General features: G+C 38.0%; 1 protein-coding gene across 2 annotated transcripts in view; it reads right to left on the bottom strand.

The window, feature by feature from the left end:
- Positions 1–22,039, bottom strand: part of Gcc2 (GRIP and coiled-coil domain containing 2) — a 51,767-nt gene that overhangs the window by 7,897 nt on the left and 21,831 nt on the right. For both annotated transcript variants that reach the window (XM_055614206.1, XM_055614215.1), the window contains 14 exons: positions 20,725–20,825; positions 20,531–20,629; positions 18,300–18,419; positions 17,602–17,766; positions 17,213–17,317; positions 16,388–16,550; positions 12,053–12,153; positions 11,886–11,963; positions 10,991–11,128; positions 9,179–9,300; positions 7,398–7,574; positions 4,697–4,914; positions 2,621–2,815; positions 1,232–1,386 (listed from right to left, as the gene is read on the bottom strand). In XM_055614206.1, the coding sequence (XP_055470181.1) occupies positions 1,232–1,386; positions 2,621–2,815; positions 4,697–4,914; positions 7,398–7,574; positions 9,179–9,300; positions 10,991–11,128; positions 11,886–11,963; positions 12,053–12,153; positions 16,388–16,550; positions 17,213–17,317; positions 17,602–17,766; positions 18,300–18,419; positions 20,531–20,629; positions 20,725–20,825 (1,937 nt within the window). The remainder of the gene's footprint in view (positions 1–1,231; positions 1,387–2,620; positions 2,816–4,696; positions 4,915–7,397; positions 7,575–9,178; positions 9,301–10,990; positions 11,129–11,885; positions 11,964–12,052; positions 12,154–16,387; positions 16,551–17,212; positions 17,318–17,601; positions 17,767–18,299; positions 18,420–20,530; positions 20,630–20,724; positions 20,826–22,039) is intronic.

Raw genomic sequence — 22,039 nt, 5'->3', positions numbered from 1 at the left:
GTACTTGCTGCCAGGTAGCTACAAGTTTCAATTTAGCTGTATCATTTTTATAGGCTGCTACCTCCTGCCTGCTTCTGGTATCTCCCCTATACTTATTCATTCATTTATTTATCTTTTGGGACTGGGTCTCATTACATAACTGCAGCTAACCTGGAACTCTGGAATTTGTTATGTAGACCAGGCTGGCCTTAAAAATCAGCTATCGCCTCTGCCTGCTCTAATACCCCAAGTGGTGGGATGTATGTGTGTACCTCTATGTGTGGCCTGGTGTTAGGTTTTTTTTTTTTTTTTTTTTTTTTGTCTTTTTAAGGTTCTCTAGTCATTATGAAGGCTTTTTTTTGGGGGAAAGGAGGGTTGAGATAGTATTTCCCTGTGAAGTCCTGGCTGTCCTGAAACTAGCTCTGTAGAGCAGGAGGGCTTTGAAGTCACAGAGATCTGCCTCCTGAGTGCTGAATCATTATCCTTAGAGGGAGAAAACATCTCATTTGAGCACTCTTAGCTAGCTGTAGTCCCAGTTCTAGCATTTAGGAGGTAGAGGCAAGATGATCAGATATTAATGGAAATCCTCGGCTACATAACAAATTGAAGGCCTGCCCAGGGTTGTCCCAAGAAACAGGAGAGGAAGAAAGACAGGTAGAGAGAGAGAGAGAGAGAACTGGAGAGGGAGAGAAAAGGGGAGACAGGCAAAGAAGGAAGGGGAAGGAGAACAAAAGAAAAGCTGGAAGAAGAAAGGGAGAAGGAGAGGGAATACCTTGAATTACTGGTGCTCCACTGTCCTTAATATTCAAGGTCATACACTCACGTTTAAGTGTATCAGGAACAATGACTTCGAGAACTTGTAAAATGGGGCTTATGCTCTGACAAAATCTGATTGGCCTGCTCTTTGATCACTTCCCCCTGAGGGGGGAGCAGCCTTACCAGGCCACAGAAGATGACAATGCAGCCACTCCTGAAGTGATCTGATAGACTAAGATCAGAAGGAAGGAGAGGAGGACCTCCCCTATCAGTGGACTAGGGGAGGGGCATGCGTGAAGAAGGGGGAGGGGAGGATGGGAGTCGGAGGGGAAGAGGGAGGGGAGGAGGGAGGGGTTTATGGGGGGGATACAAAGTAAATAAAGTGTAATTAAGAAAATAAAATAAAATTTTAAAAAAATGGGGCTTATGTACACAAAGGGTTAGAAAAGCAACTGTGACAGAGCATTTCAGGGGAGCCAGGTTCCATCATCCGCACCTTAATTTGCTCCATGAGAATGGCATTGGTGGCCTCTGTCTCCCGAAGCAGGCCATTTAAGTGATCTGCACTCTTAGCGGTGGAACTGAGCTTCTCAGCCAATTCTTCTTTGGTAAATTCAGTATGCCATAAAGTGGGTTCTGTAAGATGCTGTTCTAAAAATTAATTTTCAAAATCAGAGATCACAGACTCTAAATAAGAAAATCAAATGTCTTATTTTGTAACAGGTTAAGTCCACCCTTTGTTACATCTATAGGATATACCTCAGCTCAAAACTTTCTAGTTGAAAGCAGCACAGGTAAGACTGAATTTCTATTGTAGTACAACTAGTTTGAGTACAGGCTTTACAGTTTATGCTAGGGAGCACTGGGTTCCCAATGAGAAGTAGTACTGGGAGGTAGGGTCTAGAAGAATGAAAACAGGTCACGGGAGGTGTACCTTTGAGGGGATGCTGGAACCCTGGCTCATTCCTGTCCACTTCTTTGCTGCCATAAGGTGCTCACCGTGATATTTTGTCTTGCCACTGCCAAATGCTAGGGCCAAGTGACCACGGGCTGAAACGGTAAGCTAAGACTAATCTTTCTTTCTTTCTTCTCCCCTTTTTTTTTTTCCTGTTGTTTTTGATACAGGGTTTCTCTGTGTAGCCTTGGCTGTTCTGGACTTGCTTTGTAGACCAGGCTGACTTCTAATTCACAGACATACGCCTGCCTCTGCCTCCCAGAGTTCTGGGATTACAGGCATGTGCCACCAGGCCCGGCTTAATCTTTCTTCTTAAGTTATCTTTCTCAAGGGTTTTGCCACAGTATCTACATGATAACACGATGGTGAATATAATTGTGGTCCTAGGGCTAGAAAGACAAAAATCCTCTTGAATTATGAACAGTCATATTCATTACAGGTAAGAGCAAAAAGCATACCGAAAACTATACTATTTTTTATCACAGCTAATTTGCCAATACTTCATTGTAAGAAAAACTGAAACTATTAGTTTCTTGGAGGGGAAGGGAGCAGTTCATTTATTTTCTAATAATATTAAAGGACTTTCATCAGCCACTTCTGGCTCAGGCCATGCTTGTGTTAACATTTATTAGGTTTTTAAAATTTTCGAGACAGGGTTTCTCTGTGTAGCCTTGGCTGTCCTAGAACTCACTTTGTAGACCAGGCTGGTCTTGAACTCACTGAGATACACCTGCCTCTGCCTTCCAGGTGGTAGGATTAAAGGCATGTGCTACTACCGCCTGGCTATGACTTTAGTTTTTAAAGAAATCTGTTTCATACTATAAGACCTTTTACTGAAACAGCTGAAAAAACATAAAAATCAGAGTAGTGCTTACTGAACAAGATAGCCAGATTAAGTAAAAACAAAACAATTTGTTCAAAGCAACCTACCAGGCTTGGTGTCAGAAGAACTAAGGAGCTGCTCTAAAGACTGAACATGTGTGCCAGGCGAAGACACAGACTCGCTGTCAGTTGTCTCCATCCCTTCTCCCTCCTCTCGGGCCACCGAGTGCATGTCCAGAAGGGGGAGGTCTGTGTGTCTTCTTTCTCGGGGGTTTTTCAAAAGTTGGTGGGAAGAAGCAGGGCCTATTAAATATTTTAAAGGATAAGTGAAATTGTTAAAAAAAAAAAAAAAAAAAAAAGCAACGGATTTGAAGCTAATGAAGATAGTCAATGAAATTAAAGACAGTGTTGAGAGTGTTAAATGATAAGGAAATTAAATAGCAGGTAAACAAATGTCTAAAGAAAGGATGCAAAGCAGTTACAAATATTTAGTCACTCTCCACTGAGCAATGCTAATCATCCAACAGAAACTATATAAATTGCTGCCTGCTGAACAGCTGGATAATGCTTGTTTTACATAACACTCCCTACTTTTCACATGCTGCAATGTGTTGGTCTTCATGGCTGCCCTTACATTGTCATCTTTGTTGGTACTTAGTATTGCCTGCTTACCTCTCCAGTGTTCAGATTACAGAGCCCAGAGTCCAGGGTATGGAACCAATCAATTACAGCTCACAGAATTCTTGGGCACATACCTTTAATCCTAACATTTGGTTTAGAAAATGAGTTCCAGGCCAGCCAAGGCTATACAGCATGATTTTTGTCTCAAAAAAAAAAAAAAAGAAAGGGTTTCTTGCTTGCTTTTAATGAACACTTACATAGATACATAAAGCTCGTAAGACCAAACGAATTACTTGACTGATGAGGAATTAACTCTATGCAAGCTCTCATAGCTTAACCCAGATTTTTTTTAAGTATTAGAGTTCATTTGTTTTTCAATACTATGAACTCTTTCCCCAGTCTTTTTAAAGCTGTTAGCCCTTGGCTGCCTTTCTGGAGCATTTCCCTGGGTTTCTGATATTTTTACCAACTGCTTCTTACACTGCCTGATTCCTACATTACAGCCTCTTTGTGCAACCCATTTTTCTTTGACTGATCCTTTTTGTTTGTTTGTTTGTTTGTTTGTTTTGAGACAGGGTTTCTCTGTGTCCTGGACTTGCTTTGTAGACAAGGCTGGCCTCGAACTCTCAGTGATCTGCTTGCCTCTGCCTCCCTCAGTGTTGGGATTAAAGGCATGTGCCACTGTCCATGGCTAGTGTAAATTAAATTCTCCTAAAGTTAGCTTTTGACCTTGATCCACACCTGCCATGCTGCAATGACAACATTTTCCATAACAAATCACCACAAACATAGGACTGGAACATCACCGTCATAACTGACGTTCTCTTGTCTCTTTCTGGAAATAGAATAAAAGACTGAATCTGAAGCTGAATGACAGACAATTCCACCTCACTAAAATCTGAAGAAGAAGCCACACTGGTGCAAGATTCAACAAGTACAGTTTATAAGTCCCTTGCTCTGCCCTAAAGCTTGCAACCAAGAACATGTGCATTTGAGGGCAAACACTCGGTACCAAGTGATAGATGCTAGAATTAGAACTCATGCCATGAGACTGTTAGAAATATGTGTAAGCCAAACAAAAATAAATATACATTATACAGAGGGTTACACAGTTACGAGGATTAGTAGTTTAAGAACTTGCATAGACTGCTGTTAAGTGTAACCAAGAGGGAGTCATTCAGATTTATTTCCAATAAGCAAATCCATAATTCATTAATCACAGAACTGACACAGGTTGTTACTCAGTAAATTTTTCTTTTAACTTTTACATATTTTTAATTATTATTTTTATCTTGGGTCTCTGGGTGTTTCGCACATGTATTTGTGTCCAGTGTGTAGGCAGTGCTGTGAGAGGCCAGGAGAGGGCACTGCATTTCCTTGGGACTGGAATTAGAGATGGACATGAATCACATGTGATCAAACCCAAGTCGTCTGGAAGAGCAGCCAGTGCTGTTAACCATTAATCCACCCAACGTTTTACTTTCTCCTGAATTTGTGATGTTCTTAAGTGATACAAATATGCCAGAACAGGAAAAGCCAATCTTCTCATAAAGATATACATACTTCTTGTGGATGGCTCACTCTTGAGCTGGAAGAGCTGAGCTTCCACCTTAGAGAGCTGGTGCTGCAGAGTCTCCACTGTCTTTCTGTGCTCATCCTGCAAATGTCGAACCTGGTCTCGGAAGCTGTTCCGGAGTACTTCATTCTGGGATGTTAGCTGACACACTGTCTGGGCATGTTCAGACTTCATCAAGGTGTTCTCAGATTGAACTGAACACAACCTGAAGGTGAAAAGGAGCTTAGTTCATATGAGAGCCTTGAACGGCACATGCTGAAGCAGCCTTGCCATCTGGATTCTCTGGGTTCATTCCCCAGCACCATATAAACTGGGTACATTGGTATAAGCTTATAATCTCAGCACAAGGGAGGTGGAGGTAAAAGGATCAGAAATTCAAGGTCACCCTCATTTACATAATGAATAGATAAGAATAGCCTGGGATAAAGGAGAAGCCTGTTATACACTTAAACACACACACAATTATTCTACTATTTCTTGTCACTTTATGTGGGCAGCTCACATAAGATTAATCTACCTGTTTCATATTACCTTGAACATGTGAAAAAGAATACTTTTCATAAAGAAAGTCTTAAGAAAAATATCAATTTTTGAGTGAATTAGCACTGAATTCAATGAAACACTTAAGCACAAAGATCCGGTATATTATAGCTGCTTGTAACTCTTACATCAGATTTGCTGGATTACCTTGTAAAACACTAACACCTAGCTTTCCTACTACAGTTTCTTGACTCTTCAGCAGTAGTCCTGGGAATTAGCCTCTCAGCAGTTCTCCACTTGAGTTTGACACAGTCAGGCTGACATCAGTTAGCAGACCTACAATTTGGGAGCAACTACTTTTATTAATTTAAATTTATTCTTTGTATTATTATTGTGTGTTAGTAAATGATGGGTATATTATGGGCACACATATGGTAGTCACAAAACAATTCTGTAGTCCATTCTCTCCTTCCACGTTTACATGGGTTCAAGGCACCGAATTCATGTCACCAGGCTTGTCTAACTGTTGAGCCATCTCAGCAGCCTGAGCAACAATTTCTTTTTAACAGTTTATTTGTATTTTTGTCATGTCACGTTTAGTTTTTAGCAAACTTCAACCAGAAAACATTAATAAAATTTCCAGGAATATTTGCTCATGAAAATTAGAAGCAATTAGAAAAAGAGTGAAAGCTGCCCTCTCCTGACTCTCATGCCTGCCAGTCTCACCTACTGAGAGTAATTAGTAAGATATTTTCTTCTATCTGTCATAAATATATACACCATATTATGTTAAAACAGATTTAGTGGCTAAAGAAGTAACGGTGATACAAAAAAAAAAAATCACTATTTTTGTTTTTAAGACAGGGTCTTACTATACCTCATGATGGACTTAACCTTGTTATGTAGCCATGGTCTTGAACTTGAGTGCTGAGATTACAAGTGTATGCCATCCTGCTTGGCTTTAGAAAAACATACTTAATTATCAAGTTCATAGTGACTAATCAGATACTGTACATACTGTTTTTCAAGCATTTTGTTTGTAATAGTTACAATAATATAAAGGAGGAACCATTTGCTGTTATAACAATTTTCTGAGCACTGGGGATACAAGTAGTGTAGCACTTGCCTGTGTTCAATGTTGCAGTATATTTGATCCCACAGTGAATCCCAAAATTGTGGACCATAAATCTCTAATTCTTGTTTGAGATGGCTGAGCCCTATCACACACCTTTAATCCAAGAACTTTCTGTTTATTATAAGCCGGTGAGTATGGTGTGGTTCACCCAGCCCTAGCACACACCTTTGATCCAAGAGCTTTCTGTACACAGGGTTTAATAAAGTTAACCCTGGGTCAAGAGCAAGAAACCAGATGACAGGGATTGAAGAGTAGGAGAGACTTTGAGTTCAGGGGTATTTAGGACAACAGGGAGAAGAAGAAAAGGGCTATTAGATCAAGCTCTTGCTTTAGCTGAGGCTTCAGCTCCTCAACTCCCTGGCTCTTTGGGCTTTAAGCTAGCAAGCCTTTGGCCTTGGGTTGTTTTGGCTTTTTGCTCCTGGGCTGTCCTTTGAGCTAGTGAGCCTTTTCGATTTTTTCCATCCAGACCTGAGCTGAGAAGGAAGGTTAGCTGGTTACTTTCTTTGCCTCTCTGAGCTAGCAGGTTTTCACCCCAACATCTGGCTCCTGAGTCTTTATTGGTAAAACAGAATGATTGGGATTTTCCTTCTTTCAATTAACAGTTCAATCTCCAGCATCATACAAACACAAAGAGTACTTTTTGGTAGCCTTCAGGTGTTACCAATAACACTTCTAGATTTACCAGTAAGCTAGCTGCTAGCAAGCTCCTCACATGGAATTGGAATACCTGTCCTGATAGATGCTTTCCAGTTGTGACTTGGGGGTTCATATAAGTTGGGCTCTGTAAATTACACAGACTTTAATTGGTTGGCCTAATTAGTAAATAGTTACTTTAATGCTTTCCTGATTATAAATGCTATAAAGGAGGTAGGTTATCAGCAGTACATAAATGTCAGTTGTTCTAAAAATGGTAAAGATAAAGACTGTCTTAAAGGTAACAGGATGGTAGGTAAGGGAAAGCTACCAAGCCTCTGTAAGGTCCTACTCCTCATTGCAATTCCAGGGAGGAGCACAAAGTAAAGCCAGGCTGCTTGCCTGGTATCAATGGCATTTGCTGCTGCTGGCAGCCTTACTTTTCCCGAAGTTCTGCCTCTTTGGTCACGGTTTCCTGCAGCATCCGGTTGTGCCTCTCCAGCAGAGTATCATGCTCAGACTGTAGTGCCTGGAACTCTGACACACTGATTTGTAAGCTATTTTGGCTGTCCTGTAACTTGATTTTCAGTTGGTCAATCAGCATTTCCAGGTGTTCCCTAAAACAGAAATAGTTTAACAACATTTATGAAGGGGGTAAACCCATTTTGTGGCATCAAATGTTTGTTTCTTCAGTGTCATACTTTTTGTTACTGTGGATGGTTCTAAAGGAAATAGAGTCACAAGAATTAAAATAATTTAAACAAGATGTTAAAATGAAATTGTAAGTATAAGGCACTACAGATTTATAAAAATGTCTATTGAGTTTAGTCATTTAATTAATTAATTAGTTTTTTGAGAGTCTTGCTGTTGGCCTATACTTGCTACAGACCACAAACTGGCTTTAAATCCTGTCTTGGATTCCTGAGCACTGTTAAAATTGTTAAAAAACAATGGATTTTGGGTTTGTCTGAGTTTAAAATTTCATACTAAAATGGAATAGGACATTATGTGGTATCAAGACTAGGCTATGTTATAAGTTACAGGATTATCATTAGTTAGAAACAACTCAGTTCTAAGGTAGCTGTTATAAGAATCGTGTGCGAGGTTAAAATTCAGTGAAAGGCAATACCTGAAGAAAAGTGAGGAATCTGTTTAGAATTACAATAAAATCTTGGTTGAAATAATTAAAACCCACAATTCTTCCATAATGTACACATTATTAGTTCCTTAGAAGATGTATAAGAAATGGACACCTTCTCTAAGGTGACAATTCCCACTCATAAGAAGCTCTACTAAAAAAAAAAAAATCACAGAAATAGGTTTAAAAAGTATAAAACACTGGAAGGAACTTAAAACATTATGTTCAAGTAGTTTGAACTCAAGATTCAGGTATGCTCAGAATAGTTCTTAACAAATGATGACTATTACTAAGATATTTACTAAGTGGTCAATACTTTATGATAGCTATGGATAGAGAAAATATCACACAAAAGATTATAGTCCCATGCTTAAGAGGTTCCTAAACAAAGAAAATAACAGAAGCAGAAACATAAGCATGCCAACATCAGAGCACCATTAGTCCTGTTCAGAACTCTAAAAGCAGGTATAAAACTAAACAACTGACCTCTATTACACAATCAAAATGTACATGCCACAAGATTTCTGAATCCCCTCCCCTTCTCCCATCGCTTTCTGAGACAGAGTCTTTCTGTGTAGCTCTGGAAAGCTCTGTAGGCTGTCCTGGAACTTGCTCGGTAGACCAGGCTGGCCTCAAACTCTCTGAGATCCACCTGCTCTGCCTCCTATGTACTGGAATTAAATGGACTGTGCCACCACATCCATCTCACTCTTGTTCCTGGTATATTTTTGAGCAATTTACAAAATGGATCTGGATGGAAATTTTAAATTACCATTAATATACTATTCAAATCAAATGGAGGCAGTTATAAATACTATAATGTAAATTTAATTTTAATGCCTAAATTTCTACCAGGTCCAGATCTTACTAAGTCTCTATTATAGCTTAGAGACCACACTCTGGCCTTAACATAGCACCCTTGCAATAGCACCCTTGGTGTTTACTTCCATAAATGTCTAGAAATATTGTGACACCAATAAATTCTTACCTCACTGTAATTGTACCTAAAATTTAATCAAAATGGGACTTTTAACCAACTTTTAGAAGAATTTGTATTTGTATGGGTAAAATCTTAGACTTTACCTTTCTTGTTTAGCTCCTTCATTTTCAGCCTGAGACACAGATTTATTTTTCTGTTGTTTTAGAACATTATGAACTCGGACTTTGTAGCTCTCAAATTCAGAGGTGACAGCAGCTTGCTCTGCCTATAACATTTAAAAAAGAGAGAAAATTGTTACTGTGACATGAATCTCCTATGTCCTTTCAGAGGCTATTGAATTAAAGAAAAAAAAATCTGTGAAAATGAAGACACTAGCTCATTATTTATGCTCCTAAAAAGTGAATCCTGGGGCTGGGTATGGCAGCTCTTCCCTGCAATCTCAGTAGGCAAGAGGCAGAAGTGGGAAGATTGCTAAGAGTTTGAGGCCAGCCTGGGCTATACTATGAGTTACAGATCATGTCAGTATGGGATACAGAGTGAGTCCCTGTCTCATAAAACTAACAACATGCCAAACCCCAAAACAGCAGACTTAACAGAAACTGAAACCCAGTCCTGTTGGCCTGACCTCTTTTAAAACCCTTGACTTCATGGGTTCTTGACTTTCCACCACAGTAGACTCACTACTCATAACCTTTATAATGACACTGTTTGCTTCTATTATTTTACAGATTATTTTATTTATTTATTTTTAAATATTTATTTCTTTATTTTATGTAGACGAATGTAATATGTACACCTATATGCCAAAAGAGGGCATCAGACCCCTGTGTAAATGGCTGTGAGCCATTGCTGGGAATTGAACTCAGGACCTTTGGAAGAGCAGCCAGTGTTCTTAACCTCTGAGCCATCTCTCCAGCCTTACAGATTATTTTAACCTATTATATTTTCTTTTCTTATAAACAAAGAAGACTGATTCTCAAAGACATAATTCACTTAAACTTCATTTTCAATACACAGTGATAAAAGCTAAATTGTGCATTTCTGAAGTGATCTATAGACTCCCCCACTGTCACAAACACCTGGATAAGAGAGATACTTCTAACAAAGCTGTTAAAGTAACTAAATGCTTTGTATGTTGAAGCCAGGGAAGCAGGTCCAATGGGCATTCTATCAGGATGTCACTATTAAGCCAGGCATGGTGGCACATGCCTTTAATCCCAGCGCTCAGGGGGATTAGAGGCAGAGACAGGTGGATAAAGGATTTGAGTTTGAGGCCAGCCTGGTCTACAAAGTAAGTCCCGAACAGCTAAGGCTACACAGAGAAACCCTGTCTGGGAAAAAACACTAAACCAAACCAAACCAAACAAAAAAGAATGTCACAATTATTTAAACCTCAGAAAAACTGCAGTGATTTCCACCCCCAAAATTTTTTTTTAATAAATGTGACATTTTTACAAACACAAATTGCTAGACATTATACTCATGTTTTTCCTTTTATAGAAAAATGCTGTCGAGAGCCGGGGAGATGGCTCAATGGCTAGAAGTACTAGCTGTGCAAGCCTGAAAAACCTGGGTTTGAGCCCTGAAACCCCATGTTTAAAAAAACACAAGCCAGATCAGAAAGTATGCATTTACCATCCCTATGCTCCCGGGGCCAGTCAGGAAGCAGAGACAGGAAAACTGCATGGGGCCAGCTGGCCAGAGCACACAGTGCAGCAGCAGAAACCAGCTCCTGAAAACTGGCCTCTGACCTCCACACAACTCACACAGACATAAATAAACAAACATATAAAGAAATACTATTCCAATAATGTTAGAGTGGCCATGCAATTGGGTTTGAACAGATGAACTCAACTGGGTGTGCATCTGCCAAGTGCTCTTAACTGCCAAACAGCTAAGGGGAACATGGCCCTGGAGTAATAAAACCCCAGGGGTTTCAGTCCTGAAGGACACACCTTGGCAGTGCGGCTCTCTTCCTGCAGTGCCGCCACCCTTTGCTGGTATGCACTCAGTGTGCGCTGGTGCTGTTCTGCAGAAGTCTTCAGATGCTCATGGATTTTGTGTTTCTCAGAAGTTATCTCAGCCAGCTGAATCTGGGGAGAGACAAATTAAATGACATAACTTAGAGTGGATTACTTTCTGGTATGAGTAGAACATTTTCTTACTATTAGGCTGATTTTTTCTTATGCCAGTATTTGCACAATATAAGACTAAATATTTAATGTTTAATTAAATCTCATTGGACATTATACATAAAAATACAGCAAATATAAAACCAGCTCATATATTGCTTCTTGCAACTGTATTTTCAGTCAGAGGAGAGATATAAAGTTTTGGGCCATGTTTATTTTATTTGCACTATTCTAGACTATTAGACCTGCAAATGCGTGGTGGTCATTAGCATTACTAGACTTTACTGCTTCTGTTTCTGCAAAGAGCTAAGCAATCTTCCTACGTACCCCTAAAAGGGTAACTCCTTACTTGATAGAAACACTTCTAAAAGGTAATTTTTCTTTCTTTAAAAAGACAAACACAAAAACAAAATAAAAAAACTACTATTAGTTTTTAGGTGTATGGATGTTGTGTGTATGTCTATGTACCACATGTGTGGCTAGTGCCACAGAGGTCACCACAAGGTCTCAGATTTCCTGAAACTGGGGTAATGAGGGTGTACAGTGATGGTGGGGTGGTTTACGGATGGTCATGAGCCACCATGTGGGTGCTGGGAATTGAACCTGGGTCCCCTACAAGATTAGCCAGTGCTCTTCTTGCTGAGACAGCTCTCTAGCCCATCTAAATAGTAACTTATTTCTACATGGAAAAAGCTTTACAAAAAATTTAAAATCTTACTTTATAGACTTCTACTTGCTGCTGGCTTGCTTCCAGCTCACCCTTTAAAGATGCCTGTAGTAGTAGGTGATCTGTTTCCTAGAGAATGAGAACCATGGTTAAAGTAAACAATAAAGAGACTGATAAATGAGTAAACACAAAAACATGGTATTGAGAAATGAACATACTGCTTGCTTTGCATCTGCCAGTTCCTTTTTGGTTTTCACAAGCAGCTGTTTGATTTTGGTGTTTTTTTCTTCATTGTGCTGAAGTGAAGACTGCAGTGAAGCTGGCCCACAAAGAAAGAGATGAGAGATCTTTATTAGTGAACATGACACACAAATGATAATTTTTTTCTTCATATTAATTCACCAGAAACTCATGTCAGCTCTTCATGTAGGGCTTTTCAAACACATGCTATAATGCATTCCCCTGTGCCAGTCACCCACCTCAAACACTTAACAACCCTTAGCCAACCTTACTGCACCCTACCTGACAAGTTCAGCAAAGTGCAGCCCAGAGCTAGTTTTCTGAATATAGTTTAAAAAAGAACACATTGGTGTCTTAAGGAACCACCACAGGGACTGTGCAGCGTACAAAGCCAAAAATTTACTACTTGGCTCATTACAGAAAATGTACAAACCTCTGAGCCACTCTAACACTCTACTAGATGATTTTAAAGCAAATTTGTTCATTTGTAAATATTTAGGCATACATCACTTAAATAAAGGCATACTTATATTTAGTGTACATGTGAAGGTAGTACCTTTAAAAGGTACTTCAAAAAGTTAGGTGTGGGAGTGTCTATCTATAACTCCAGCATTTGGGAGGCATAGGCAAGATCATGAGTTTAAGGGCAGCCTACCAACCTAGTCTATATGAGACCCTGTCTCAACAAAACAAAATAAAAAGTACCTTAAAGGGCACTATGTATTTACAGTTATAAAACAGAAGGCATATAACTGAGATTTGCTTTTGTGATAGCAAGGAAGAGGCAATAACTTCTTTGTGGGAGGACTGTGCATGAAAGGGTGCTTACTATGGAACAAGTTAAAATATAATAAAGGCCAAAACCATTCTTGTTAACAGAAGTAAAGAACAACCCAAGTATCAAGTAGGGAAGTGGACTTACTACTGTGTAGAATGGGCAGGGTAAGTCAGTCTACAGCTGGAAAACAAGCTACGGAGAGGTGACACAGACCCAAGACACGCATACCTACCAGTTGGCCCTTCTCATTTTTAGATTAGCACTACATAGACAAATACAGATAGTTGGCAAACAGAGACGGGAGTTGCTTTCTACTACAGCAAACCTTGTTCAGCTGCCTCCTGACAAGTATTTGCTCAAATCTGAAAGTATTTTATAAAGTACAGATTACACAGGGAGCCCTGCAAAATGCTCCAGGAATTATGATATGTAAGTTATGAGGAGTTATTGAGGTCACAGAGAATAAAATTGGGAGATGACATTTTACAAGATGATGCAAAGCCATGTCTACATGCTAGAAATGAAACACAAAAAGGCCACATGTTCAAAGGTTATACAAATTTAACATCAATGAGGAAAGTTTCATAGGACAAGAAGCACCTAGGATTAGAAGAATTCCATGGGTATTCAAGAGTGAACAGAAATGGGGAAAATACAGAAACAAGATAGATACCTGTGGTAAAATAACATCAGAGAAAAATGTATAGACATGTGAGAGAGTAATGAGAACGCTACCCATGTGGTTGCACTCCTATCCCTACTTCTGAGGTTTTCTTCTTTTCCTGGAGTCCTTAGCACAGCCTCTCAAGATCTGTACTTTTATGGCAAATTTTCCCAGCTTCTGATCATGTTTCTGTCTGTCTTCTGTGGAGTTTTTTGATACACTTACAGAGCTTAGCAAGGAGACACAGGAAGCTCCTCAGGTGCTGACCTTTAATCTGATTTTTCTGTGTGGCTCTACCTTAGTGACTCCTTTCTCTTCACTTACATATCTGAAGTCATTGTATGGCAGCCATTTCATAGAACTTTATGGAAATTCTGCTTCTGGCCATAGAGTAATAGGGTCTAGACTTAAACTTTCCCATCACACACAATGAAGCAACAGAATAACGACACCTTTCCCCTTGACACCTGATCAAGAAATAGTAGAGTGATTCCTAGAAGATGGTACACAAAGAGGGTGAGGTGTCCTTCCTGTTCTAGCTTGTGCAGGGGACAACTTATAGAATACAGTGTAAGAGTGGAGCTTGGAAACAGCTATTGGCCTTGCTGAGATGTAAATGACCCTGAGGAAAAGAACAATGAGCAGTGCTGCAGTGTCAACACGTTAGATCTCACACAGGGCGACCTATGACCATTAGCTACCAGGCAGGGTGAAGAAACCCTGTGTTTTGCACAGGGATTCAGAAAGAAAATATGATACATAACTGGGAGAAAAATATGAACAGAAACAGAACCATATTTTATACAAATGATGAACTAGCAAGCACAGACATTAAACAGCTATTAAATATGTGCAAAGATTTAAAACATTAACATAATAGAACAATTAAAAAAATGAGCCAAACAATATCTAGAGATAAAAATGACATTCAATATCTAAAGTGAAATCTTCACTATATATGATTAGATACTCCAGGTGGTGGTGGCGCAAGCCTTTTAATCCCAGCAGAGGCAGGCGGAACTCTGAGTTCAAGGCCAGCCTGGTCTACAGAGTGAGTTCTAGGACTGCCAAGGTTACACAGAGAAAATCCTGCTTTGAAAAACCAAACCAAAACCAAAATCAAAACCAAACCAAACCAAAACACAAAAACATCGTCCCCCTCCCAAAAAAAGCAGATTGTATACTATGGATTAGTGAATACAAAGACACAATAATAGGAATTTCCAGAAACTCCATTCCATGTTGGGATATTTGCTACTTGCAAGTAATCAATGATAAACTCAAAATTTAAACTAAAACTTTAAATACCATAATCAAAGTACAGCAAATTAGCACCATGAATATGATTGTAAAATATTTTTTAAAAAAGAGGAAAAAGCAAACAGAGAACAAGAAAGTACCAGCACAGATTTCATAGGCAATCACTTTAAAACTGGCTCAAATATTTCAACAGCAGAGACTTAATTTGGAGGAAAAAGCAAAAACCCAGTTGTAGTGCTATTTAAAAGGCTGTGGAAGCTGGAGCACTGCTCAGTGGCTAAGGGCAGTGCTGCTCTTTCAGAGGACTGAAGTTGGTTTATAACTGCCTGTAAGCCCAGCCTCCAGGGGATCCAACTCCTCCAGCGACTGTGGTACCTACACTCACTCACATGCTTATACCCAGAGACAGAAGACAACTGAAAATAAGACATACATATAAAACATAAAAGAACACATAAGTATTAGGGATTTAGTTCAATTTGTGGGTTCAATTCTCAGCTCCAGGGGCTGCAGAGGAGAACGTACCATTGACTCAGGTTAAAAGCCAAATGTAAACAATCAAAAGGCTATAGTTGTATAAGTATTAGGAAATAACAGGGCTAGAAAAGAACATTCACAGGAAGAGTGATCAAATCATTAGGAATATGTAACAATTCTGTAAGTATAAATGCACCCAATACTAAACTTTCTAAATAAATGAAATAAAAAAGTGGCAGAACTGAAAAGAAAAAGAGATCCAAAATTATGGTTTGAGATTTCAGCACAGCTCTCTCAGTACATGGAAGAAGAGAGAAAAACCATTATGATTTGAAAATCAAATGACCTGAACTCATCTGCTAACTGATATCCACCAATTATTATACAACAACACTGTTGTCAAGTACACAAAGAAAACTCACTCAGATATCACAGGCCCAAAACACACTGAAAAGGACTGGAAACCATAAAGTACTGTAATTACAAAGGACTTAAGTTGGAACTCACTAAGTATTTGAAAAGAATCCTTTCAATATTTAGAAAGTAAATAACAAATTTTTACATGACTTGAGGAGTCAAAGAAGAAATCACTAAAGAAATCTCTTGAAATTACTCAAACTAAGAAAATAAGCCATTTTGGGATACTTAAAGGGACTTATAGTGTTTAATGATAACGTGAGAATATATTTTTATGGGTAAAATCCATACAATCACCTTAAAAAGGAACGTTTCATTGCTATTTAAAATTTCCTAATCTGCTGACAACCAATAAAACGTGAACAAATATGACAGGTACCTTGCACCAAACACTCTGTGGACCATTAACCTCTTAATCGCAAGTGGTTTGACCCTTTGGTCCTCAACACATCTGCTGGTGATTAAAGACTTGTATGAATGGCTGGGCATGGTAGCACACACCTTTAACCAACACTTAGGAGCCAAAGGCAGGCAGATATCTGCAATTTAGTTCTGGGCCAGCCAGGACTATACATGGAGACTCTTGTCTATAAAAAAGAAAGAAAGAAAGAAAGAAGGGGAGATAGGAAGGGGGGGATTGTATGAGTGAATGACTCATGCTGTTCTCTTTATCATGTTATGAGGCAGTTATAAAGTAAAGTGAATTGTTTTACTCACTCATTTCTTCTTGTAGGGTTTCTTGTTTCTGTTTTTGAATTTTTATTTCTTGTTCCAAATCCTCTATCTTACTGTTTTTATTTGTTAATTTTTGATTTAATTCTTTCATCAAACGTTCATAATCTGCTATTTCCATATTCATCAATGTGGTCTGCTGGGCATCCTGTATAGTTTATAAAAGATTTACATATTACTAGGACAGCTAATCTGTTAAACTAGTATAATCATGCCACAAGAATAAGTAGGTTTTATTATGTTTTTCTGTAGCATAAATATAATGTAATGAGGAAATGAGAAGCTTAACAGTTTGTAATTGTACTTTCATCAAGGGTCCTCTAACAGTTTAAAATTCAACTTTTTGAACTCCATTTTACTTGACTAACTTTAATTAGTCACAATTAGTAGTTCTAGTCTTACGGATCTTATTTATGAACTATTTCAACACCTGCTACGAAATACTTTTTGAAAAAGTAGAGAGGGATTAAGTTTTAGGCTTTGATAGTAAATATCCATGTGTCATACAATACAGCAATCACACATAGAAAATGAAATAAACTCATGAACCTAGGTTCTTCTAAACAGACAAGTACTTAGAGAAATAAAGTTCAAGTTTCAATTTGCTGAGGCTAACAATTTATAATGGATTATTTTATATTATAGGCAATACTTAAAATATTTTTCATGTGTATGAATTGCAATAGTATAAGCTATGTTATTCTATGAACACTTCTTTGTTTCTAAGGTGCTAGGAATCAAAAACAGGGCTTTAGGCATGCTAAGCAGGCACTCTGTCAATGGTTCTCTCTCTGGAGAGTATTTGTGTACCTTTTTAACAAGTTCTAATTCTTGCATGGTTTTCTGAAGTTGCTTCTTTTCCTTTTGAAACTGGTGCTGGAGTTCTTCGAGCTCATTTACAGTACTGACATGTTCCTAAAAGTAAGCAACCCACAATACAGCCAAAATTAGGGAAGACATTTGTTACGTATAAATACATACCATACACAAATCATAAGATGTTTGATTATGTTTCAAAACTTTAAAAACTATATGCCTAGTATATAAAACTAGAACAGATTCTCCAGTGTAGAGTTGGCATATATTAAGGAATTAACAAAGGTGTACTCATAAATGGACTCAGTAAGACCATTCATTCAAGCAGTATGTGATTAAAATACCACTGTAGGTATGGGAACTAGTCTCTGGGCTGTTCTTACCTTTATTTTCTGCTCTTTCTGAAGTTTTTCAGCTTCTAGTTCTTTTTCTACTACTCCTTTGGCTCTCTGAACTTCTAAGATCTGTGCTTCTAATAACCTGGCATTAGACTGCAGTGTCTCAATACGAGCCAGGAGATCCTCATTGTCTGAATTTAGTTTCTCACACTAGAAAACAAGTGACTCATTACTGTGAACATAGAGTAAACATATACAGAAGGTAAAATGCTTAATGAGAACATTAGCACAGAATGAAAAGTGATTTCACAATCAACCAGACAGAATTACTATTAAGTCAAGAATAAGTTAAAAACAAAACAAAGAAAACAACAACAAAAAAAATCCAATCACTGTGACATTGACCTGCCAAACCTTATAAGCCAGAAAGATTGTAAACCTTCCATAAAATAAAAAGCAAAAATAGAAAACCCAAACCAAAGTCCTGATGGACTGAGGTTAGCTGACGTCTTCAAGCTCATGTACAGTAATGGTGTGGTACTAAAATTAACAATAACAAACCCCATCACTCAATAGTAAGAAAAGTAAAACAGGATACTGTTAGCTACTTAGTCAAATTCTTCTCCTAATACAGAAAAATAAAAAATAACTTCTGACCAGTTTAACATTTTATGCAAAAGAAAATGAGATTAAGATGTATTTACTCTAATTTGCTTGTCTAAATTTATCTAACTTGAAATTACCTGGCAAGCTGAATTTCTTAATTGTTTGGTAAGGTCTTCTATATGATGTTCAAAATTATTAGCACGTTCTTTTTCCACATCCAGCTGTTCTGACTGCTTATCATATTCTAACAAAAGATTCTTCAATAAAAGACAAGATTTAACTTTAAGTTATGAGGCATTCACTAGGTCTGAACATACAATCAAGCCATCTTGACACATTAAGAATTCATTTGAAACTCTTAAAATACTCAATATGAAAATGTAAAAGTGAAAACTAGCATTTGGCAATATGACAAAAGATTAGTACCTTTAATTTATCCAATCTTACAAATCCACTAAAAACACATTTAAAATTTAAATAAGAGCTTATTCCTCTTTCATGGGTGAGCTACATTAGGATTTTGCTTTTTTACATTTTATAATACCATAATCTACTAATTTTCCCCAGAATTAAACCAGGTATAAGTTTAATCTTTAATTTTTTTTTCAAAAATTGCTTTAAAGTTCAGCAAAAGTATTTGGTACCATTAGTAAAGAGCTGAGAATTTTATTTTAGATATTAAAAAATGTTTCTTACATACAGAATTTATTTTGGTGTATACAGTGTAACATAGAGTGGATTATATTTTCTTCAACTATCTTTCTAATTCTTTCTTCCCTTATTTCTGTTTGCAAACTTGTGTGGTATATTATAACTTAGTTGGCAAATAAACAGAATGGGAACAATTGGTAAGATTCCAATTTTGCAGTGTTACTAGTCTCTTAAGACATTTAAGGCTGTGACCTTGACTCTCTGTGCTTCAGAGACTTGTCAACTGGTGATGACAAGATAGTTCTACTAGTTCTTCTGAAAACTATGTATTCAAGACAGGAAAGTGTTTAGAAGACAGCCTGTTATATGTGTTGGAGCCTCTATGTCTTCTGTTACTCTGAGTTTGATATTAGAATTCTACTGTTCATCATCTTTTCCCTACTCACTGTTCTATACAGAATCCACCTTGTCCTTTTTTTTTTCTTTTTTTATTATTTTTTTCTTTTTAGTTACATTTTGTTAACTCTGTGTCCCAGCTGTATCCCGCTCCCTCATTCCCTCCCCAACCCCACACTCCCTCCCTGGTCTCCTCCCTGCCCCTTTCCAAGTCCACTGATAGGGGAGGACCTCCTCCCCTTTCATCTGACCCTGTTTTATCAGGTATCTTCAGGGCTGGCTGCAAAGTCCTCCTCTGTGGCCTAACAGACTGCTCCTCCCCGGGGTGTGTGTGTGTGTGTGTGTGTGTGTGTGTGTGTGTGTGTGTGTGTGTGTGTGTAGGGTGTGTGTGTGTGTGTGTGTGTGTGTGTGTGTGTGTGTGTGTGTCAAACAGCCTGCCCTTGAGATCCTGTTAGAAATAGTCCGTGTTCCCCTTACTTTGGAAAACTACTTGGTTACTGAGCTACCACGGGCCACATCCGAGCAGAAGTTCTAGGTTATATCCATAGATGGTCCTTGGTTGAGTGTCAGTCTCAGAAAAGACCCTGTGCCCAGATATGTTTGGTCCTTGTAGAGCTCCTATCCCACCTTGTCCTTTTGTCTCCTTGTTACTGCTACTAGAATTTAAGACTAAGGGGACAGGAATTTAGGAAAGTCTGTCCACAACCAGGAATTTAGCCCATCTACATAAATCTTGTTGAATGAATAAATACATGAAAAATGTAATATTTACTTTGCATTTAGTGATCTTGTCAGACTTGAAAAAAAATTGTCTGGTGTTATTAAAGTAAACAGGTGTATTACCTCCAAGTAATTGTATTTCTACTTTCCCTCTAGATCTATCTGAAGTCTCAGGTATATTTACTTTGCCGTAGCATACTAAATCACGTCCGCTATATTTTTCTTACATTTTCTATGAGGAAATCCCCAAACAGATTTTTACTTTTAAGAAACAATATTTTAAAAGCACTATTTAAAGGCTAACTTTACCAGGCATGGTGGCACATGCCTTACATTCCAGCACTTGGGAGCCAGGTGGATTTCTATTTCTAGGCCAGCCAGGGCTACACAGTGAAAGCCTGTCTAAAAACAAACAAACAAAAACAGATACAACCAAAAACTAACCTTCAATGTGTACTATAAAAAAAACAAAAACAGAGCAATTTAAATTCACTAGCCAAAACAATGTATTTTATGTACCAGCTTTTTTTTTTTTTTTTTTTATAATTCTGGCATACCTATTAGTTATGAATAAGGCCTGGTATTAAAGTAACTGTTTTACCTTATAGTTTTCTGCTCCTTGGATGAACTCCCTCATAGAAGCAGACAAACGGTCCTTTTCTGATCGTACAGATTCAAGTTCTTCCCTTAGTGTCTGGGCCTGTTGTAAACACAGCAAGTGTTTTTCATACACAGAAACACTTGATTTTCTACAATATATGGATTCTAAAATCTTGTGCCTTTATGTTGGCTTACCTCTTTCCTATTAGAATCTAGTTCTTTCTTCGCTTTCACAGCAACTAGTTTTATCTTACTTATTTTCTCATCCTTGTCTTTGGATTCTTTTTCCAGACTTTCTAAAACAGAAAATGAAAAGACTATATATAAAGTCAAAAGGAAAAATAGTGAAATTACTTGTCTTAACCCCAGAGATAGTTTTATTCTTGAACACAAAATTTGCAGCTTGAAATTAATGTCAAGTGGTCAGAACTTTATTGATTTTTGTAAACAGAAACCTTAACTATTCATTAGCCAAGTGGGATAAATTATGTAAAACTTCAAGTCTCTACGAATAATTTATTTTTACATAGTCATTTCTTAAATACCTATGAACTGGAGTTCTTAAGACTTTTTAAAAAAAGGTTATTTCTTTATTTATTCATAGTTTATTCACTTTGTATCCAGCTGTAGCCCCTCTCTTGCCCCCTCCCAATCCTGCCCTCCCTCCCTCTTCTCTTCCTATGACTTTCCCCTAGACCACACCTTACACCCACCAGAATGGCTAAGATCATAAACTCAAGTGACAACACATGCTGGAAGGATGTGGAGAAAGAGGAACCCTCTTCCATTGCTCGAGGGAATGTAAACTTGTACAACCTCTGTGGAAATAAGTCTGGTGCTTTCTCAGAAAATTTGGAATAGTGCTACCTTAAGATTCAGCTATGCCATTCCTAGGTATATGTCCAAAATATGCTCAAGTATGTAACAAGGATATTTGCTCAACCATGTTCTTAAGACTCTTAATGCTGAATATGAGAAGATTTTAGGGATGGTTTGTAAATCAAGACAAGTAGGAAAGATATAAGGCACATATAAGTAACCATTCACAGTATATCTCTAGACCACAGGTGTAAACATCTCTTTCTTCACCTATTTGACCACCTTTTCTAGTTAAACTTGAGTTTAGGACTTTACTTTTGTTAACTTTTCTTAACTACAGTTAAGAGTTCTATTCATATCTATTAGTCTGGGTGCGCATATGCATGGTGAACTATGTAGCAAAGGTCACTGTCACTCTTTCATGTTTCATATGCATAACACATCTCTGCTTCTGTTCAAGCCTAAGAATAGTAGTTCCCCCTTTCCAGTGGATTTGTTTTTCTCAACAGTTTATAAACATGCAGCAAGAATATATTATCGAGGTTGATGTAATGGTTTCACAGGTAAAAATGCTTGCTATGCAAGCCTGAGGACCTGGGTTTGATCCCTGGTATCCTTTCATTTCACAATGAAAGGAAAGACTCCTGAAAGTTGACCTCTGACCTCCATACATAGTATAGCAGGTATAGCC

Source organism: Psammomys obesus, unplaced genomic scaffold, assembly GCF_907164565.1.
Source record: "Psammomys obesus unplaced genomic scaffold, mPsaObe1.curated_primary_1811, whole genome shotgun sequence".
Classification (NCBI taxonomy): Eukaryota; Metazoa; Chordata; class Mammalia; order Rodentia; family Muridae; genus Psammomys; species Psammomys obesus.
Note: the sequence above shows the minus strand (reverse complement) of the source record. Positions and strands in the feature narration are given on the sequence as shown.